The sequence below is a fragment of the Cajanus cajan genome, chromosome 1, assembly GCF_000230855.2.
Source record: "Cajanus cajan strain Asha chromosome 1, NIPB_CcT2T_4, whole genome shotgun sequence".
NCBI classification, from domain to species: Eukaryota; Viridiplantae; Streptophyta; class Magnoliopsida; order Fabales; family Fabaceae; genus Cajanus; species Cajanus cajan.
In genome coordinates, this window is record NC_138517.1 from 75,592,720 (window position 1) to 75,599,167 (window position 6,448).

The 6,448-nt window shown below is 30.8% G+C and overlaps 1 protein-coding gene across 1 annotated transcript; it reads right to left on the reverse strand.

The window, feature by feature from the left end:
- Positions 1-1,672: 1,672 nt before the first annotated feature.
- On the reverse strand, positions 1,673-6,218 carry LOC145950885 (isoflavone 2'-hydroxylase-like). The gene is made up of 2 exons (XM_083062733.1): positions 5,223-6,218; positions 1,673-2,485 (listed from the first exon to the last, which is right to left on the reverse strand). Exons 1-2 carry the CDS (start codon positions 6,117-6,119, stop codon positions 1,877-1,879), a joined length of 1,506 nt encoding a protein of 501 aa, XP_082918859.1. The 5' UTR covers positions 6,120-6,218; the 3' UTR covers positions 1,673-1,876.
- Between the last annotated feature and the right edge of the window lie 230 nt (positions 6,219-6,448).

Sequence of the window (6,448 nt, forward strand, 5' to 3'; positions counted from 1 at the left end):
CTTTCAAGTTGGGTTTATGCTAGGCCATCACATTATGCTAGGCCATCACATTAAATTGGTCCTAAATAAAAAATAAAAATAAAAAAGATTTTATATTAAAAAAAAATTAAAAGTGATTTATTGTAAATTGAAAACAAAGAAGTTGTTTAAAATTAAATTGACCTGCACTATTAATAACTATTTAGTGTCTCTTGATTTCCTTGGCATTGGGTAAAATTGAGTGTCTCTTGATGAAGTACTATGTAAATATGAACTTGATGTATTTACTTGCTTTACACATTCACCAAATAGATTATAACCCTCTTTCAGCTTATTCACTCGGTAATCAAAGTTTTCTATAACAAAAGCTTATGAAATTTAACTTTGTCTCAGGTCAAGAACATCCAAATACAATATTGATATAATATTCACTCAAATACTTGTCAAATTTGACATTCATCTTTGTTGTCATATTTTTTATCAACTCATCTTCACATAACAAATTTCACACAATCTCATTTAACATTTATTACTTATGTACATATTACTAACTATTAAATTTATTTTCTAAAATTTTTGATTAGGTCAACCTAATTAAAGCCTATAGGTTAACTCGGCTTAAGGATATTTAGTCCATTGGACTAAACGGGTCATATTAATATTCTAATTTTATTTAAGTCACTTTTTTAAAGGTCTAATCATGATCTTATTTATGAGTTGACCAAACCAAAATAGATAGATCTACTTACATGCCTCTTCCTTGCATTGCTAGAAGGTTCCTCCATAAAATAATCTAGCTATCACACATACTCCTCTCCAGTTGTATTTTGAATCATTTTCTTATCTGAGGAACGCTTCCATAGTGCGTTATAGTGATGATGGCTTCTCACTATTTCTTACACTCATTATATTGCAATAACTTCTTTAGTCACGATGAATTGAAGAACTGAAAGAGAAACACATTGTTTCCAATAGACACCAGTATTGTGACGTTGAGCAAAGAATTAGGCTTCAGGTGACTTCCATGATGGTTTCGAAGTGACACGCTCAGATCTCAGCAACGTTAAAGTTGTTCTTGCGTTAGTAAACTCATATTTTGGTTGCGACACCTGCAAGGACTCTAATGTTGAATTTATTAATCTTCTTAAGTTTTTCATAAGATTGAAAATGGTGTATCTTAGTGAAGGAATCCTATAGTAGATGTATTATGAACATCCTCCACTTGCAAATGTCATTAAAGATATAATTAGTTAATTAAATGTTGATTAACTAGTACATTAGTTAATTAGAGGTTGTTAGCTTGATTAACTTGTTAGTATATAAATTAACTCCCATTATATAAAATTCAACATACAATTAATACAATTTTTAAATTTCTCTTATAGAAAACCGACGTTCCATGTTTCATAGCAAATACGATTTTAAAAAAATGTGAATCTTAATAATTAATATTAAACAGCATAAATTGTGAAACTGTAACACCTTTAATTTAATGGAGAATTATCCCTAAACCTAACTAAAGTTTTCCCTTCCCCACATCCAACATTACAAAGCATTTGTCTAGTAACTCTTTTGTAGCACATTGGGATTAGTTTTTGTCCATTCACAACTACAAGCTATGTTGAGAAATAAACTTCAACAATATTGAGAAGTAAAAGGAAAATCTATGTGATTTAGCTAATGCGAGTCATAATTAATTAAAAATGCAAAAATTTTATTTTATTTTAAGAAAATCAGGCAATATACGATATTGATTCATGGTCACCACCTTTGTACATCACAGTTATTCTAGATTTGAAAACTTACAAGTATCACTATTAAATGCTAATAACTGAATGTTCTTTTTTCATCATGTAGATCTCCATACAACGTAACTCAACTTAATATTTATTATTTATTACTTTTGATTAATCTTGTTGATGAGTGGGCGAGCTTTACACATGGCATTCAATGGAGTTAACCTTGATAAGGTGAACCAATTTGCTTCTCTCATATCAATCTCTTCCTCATTTACTTGTTTCCAATCAAAGCATTGAATTAATAATCCCAAAGTCAAGCCAACATTTTGCATAGCCAAAGCTTCTCCTGGACAAGCCCTTCTTCCCATCCCAAATGCAATCACCTTTTTCTCTAGTCCTTCTTCATCAAACCTCTCTGGTATAAAATGTGTGGCATCATTCCACAACAAAGGGTCTCTTTGTATAGCCCAAATATTAACCATTACTATGGTGTCTTTTGGAATGTTGAATTCTCTAATAGTGATGTCACTTGAGGACACATGTGGTATAGCTAGTGGAGCAGGGGGATACAACCTAAGTGTCTCAAGAATAATCTTCTTAAGATAAGGCAATTTAGGAAGATCTGACTCATTTACCAGACGATCTTTTCCTACATAAGTGTCTATCTCATCTCTTGCTTTTTTCAACACCTCTGGATGATTTAATAAATTAGATAATGACCACTCTAAAGTTACAGTTGACGAATCAGTTCCAGCAAAGAGCATAGCCTACAATACAAGTCAACAATATGAAATCAAAATTAAATTAGAAAATATTTAATTTTGCAATAATGGGTGATGCATAACATGTGATTGTGGTTATTAGTTTGCTAGTGTAGACTTGAAATTCTTCTAGCATACATAAATTTATACATACTAAAATTCCATCCTCTAAATTATAAATATTTTAGGATATTATATTGTAACAAATCTTATAAAAATTGAATAACAATAAAAGTATAATCAGGTAGTTTTGTATACATTTTTAACAAATATATAACGCTAATTTTGATGTATATTAATAAAGTATTAAATATTTTTATTAAAATAAATTTCAAAAATATAATTTATAAGATAAGGTTTTGTATTTTAAAGGTAAACTTTGTAAATTAAATGTAGTAAATATATTATGTAAAAAAAATTATTCTTTCAACTCAATATGTCAACTAGGAAGGGAAAAACATTTTTGTGGATATAAGTTGTGTAAGGTAGTGACAAATAATTTTAAGGATATCAATTTAGGTATGATCTATCTGACCATAGTATAGGATGGATTAGGATAATCTATTCAAATATTTTCTTACGGTGTGTTTGGACGAAGAATTTTACAAATTTAAGAAATTTTAAATTTTTTGTATTTGGATTACTTTGATTTCAATTTCTATCATTCTTAAAATATTTTGTTTGGATAAGTCAATTTGAAATTCTTTAAATTTTAAGTTATTAGATTGAATATGATAATTTGATTCCACCATGATAAAATTGATTTTAAAAATATATTTATACGTTGAGATTTTTAAATTAAATTTTATAAAATTAAATATTAATTAATTTTTAAATATTTAGTAATTTTAAAAATTAATATTAGATAATATTTAATAAATTTAAAAATATTTTTTAAATATTTAATAATTAAAAACATGAGGAAATAAGAGATAAGATAAAATATATAAGTGAAATAAGAAGAAAAAAATATGAGAAATTTTCAATTTTTATTTTTTGGGAGAATATGAAATTCTACTATTTTAAGAAATTTCATAAATGTTTGAATTTCAAATTTTTTTATAAATTCTCTATCCAAACAAGGTATTTCACCTTAAAGAATTTGAAATTCTTCAAATGAATGAATTACTCCATTTAAATTTCTCATCCAAACATACTATTAGAGAGAGAGAGAAAACTTCAAGATAGTGATTTCTAGATAGGACATCCAAGGTTATGATTAACCAAAAGAGGAAATTAAGTGTAAGATAGAAAGCATCACTTGAGGAAGATCACATTGCATAACGAAAGCATGTCATTAATAAATAAAATAAAAAATAAAAAATAAAAAAGGTTTAAGACCTCACCAACTCGAGAAACCAAAGAAATAGAAAGGGTAAAAGAGCGCAAGTAATAGATTCCTAAAATTGAGGGATGTCTCAAATGTAGTAAAACCATAAGGTAAGTCTGTCCGACCTAAGTGTGTACTGCCTAGCTATGTCAAAGAAAGCCCTAACAACCAAAGAGAGAATAGACAATCAATCATATACAAACAAGGATCACAAGCCTACCCTAGGTATATGTTTCCTAAGTTAATCATAAGCCTTTTGGTTGTGTGCATGTCCTAAATGTAGCGTGTTTCTTTCTCTTGTTGTGTGAAAGATGGAGAGTTGCCCACAAACTCTTTGTCCTTATTTTGAATGCTTGAATGTACATATTGTCTCATTATATGTTTCTTTGATTGATGTGATGGCTCATGAGTGAGAATGATGTTATATTTATCATGATTTGTTTATGAATTATGAACCAACTAGTTATATTTTGAAGCAAAATATAATAAAATAGTAGCAAGCAAGAATCGAACTCAGAATATAATGGATTCAAGGCACATCCAACCACCACAAGGAATTAACTTACGTGTGAATGTCGCAAATATTATATATATATATATATATATATATATATATACATATATATATATATTAATTTGCATACACTTATATTTAATTAGATACTACTAACATTGGCTAGTGCCTAGTGTTTTTTTTTATTAACTTTTTATAATAAAAACTGAATCATATAGGTCAATTAATGACCCAACAATTTAACTCCTAATACAGTATATTAACTAGTTTGATTATTGATCGGGTTTTTAAAACATTGAATTACACATTGTTAAGATAATTAATATAGTAGACTGAGTTGTTAGGTAGTTTAAACCTTCTTACAAGAAGAGCACCATCTTAGATAAACCAATGTAAAGTATAGAAAATCCTATGAATATGAAAACTCCATAAGAACCTAGGATAAGATTACTAAGGACATTTAGAAACCTCAATCCATAAGTAACTTAAGTGATGATTATCTTATAGAAAAAAACAACATCTTGAAGAGCCTATAGCAATAGATTTCTAAGCAACACATACTTCATGGCTAGAAGCCTAAATTTAGAAATACTTGATTAGGTTATCAGGAATTTGCATCATGCAGTACACTTTTATTAATCCTCTTAATGTTTTATAAAAATTATTTAAAATCATTTTAACACAAACATACATTATTAGAGAATTTTAACTTACAATTTAATTACAGTACATTGTTACTGTAAAGATTTCTTATATTATCATCCACAAATTGTTATAATATTATTCACATTTATTATGATTATTTTAAAAAATATATTAAGGGTGTTTTTTTTAATTAATTATTGATATATTAAAATTTGTTAAACTCTTTTTAGATCAGCAAAACTTAAAGACATTACCAAAACAAGGCCTTTGATGATTTGATCATTATAATACTCTGGCTGCGATTCTTGCAGAGTGAGAAGATGATCTATCATGGTATGTTGATTTTCTCTCTGCTTCTTGCTGCGTTGCTCGAGAATGAGTGCATCCAAGAACGTATCGAATCTCTTACTAATACTCTTGAGCCTCTTCTCCAAGTTCTGAAAATCGAACCAGCGAAGGAAGGGCAAATAATCAGCCTTGTTGGAAACACCAGCGAGTTGCACCAACTCCTCCACCGTCTCTCTGAACTCCTTCGCTTCTTCCACATCCTTCATCTGTCTCTCGTCCCCATAGTACCTCTTCCCCGACAGCATCCTCATCATGTTGTTATACGTCATGTCGTGGAACAACGAACTTAGCTCCACGTGCGCATAGTCCATGCACGAGGCCTTGGCCAAGTCACTCACCATTCTCTCCGTTTCGTCCTTCCGGATTCCCGAGAAGGAGTGGATGCGCTGAGTTGAGAGAACGTCGAGCGCCGTGATGCGGCGGAGGTTGCGCCAGTGCTCGCCGTAGGAGCACGACCCCACGGTGGTGCAGTTGTAGAAGATGTACTTCGCCGAGAGGGAGCGGGGTCGGTTCGCCAAGGCGACGTCGTTTTTGGTGAAGCATTCTTGGAACGCGGCGTGCGATGAAACGACGACGGCGAGACGCGAACCGAACCAGAGAGAAAAGATGTTGCCGTGTGTTTTCGACATGCGTTGTAAGAAACGGTGGAGGGGGCGTTCGAGGAGGTTGAGGTTTCCGATTATGGGAAGAGTGGGTGGACCAGGTGGTATGTTTTTGTATTTTCTGCTTTGGAAGAAGCGCTTCAAAGTGAGAAGCGAAACAAGGAGAATGAGAAAGTAACACACGAAGGGAAACATTTCCATAGGGATTGTGTGTAGTTTACGTAGTTATAGTTGAATCACCTTGTTGTGCATTTGAGTTGATGAATTAATAAGTGGCACATGAAGCTACGTTTATATAGGACGTACGTAGGGTTGATGAATCGTTTATCATATTCTTATCTATGACAAAGTAAAAGTCAAGACGTACGATATCTCGAAAGTCAAATTTCAAATGGCAACATATATAAATAGCAGGCTTGCCCGTATTTTCAAATTAACGTCATGAAATGGATTTGTATTTTTCAAAACAATTCATTTTATACGCAATTTCAATCATATTTTTCATTATCCTAATTTGATATTTCTACTAT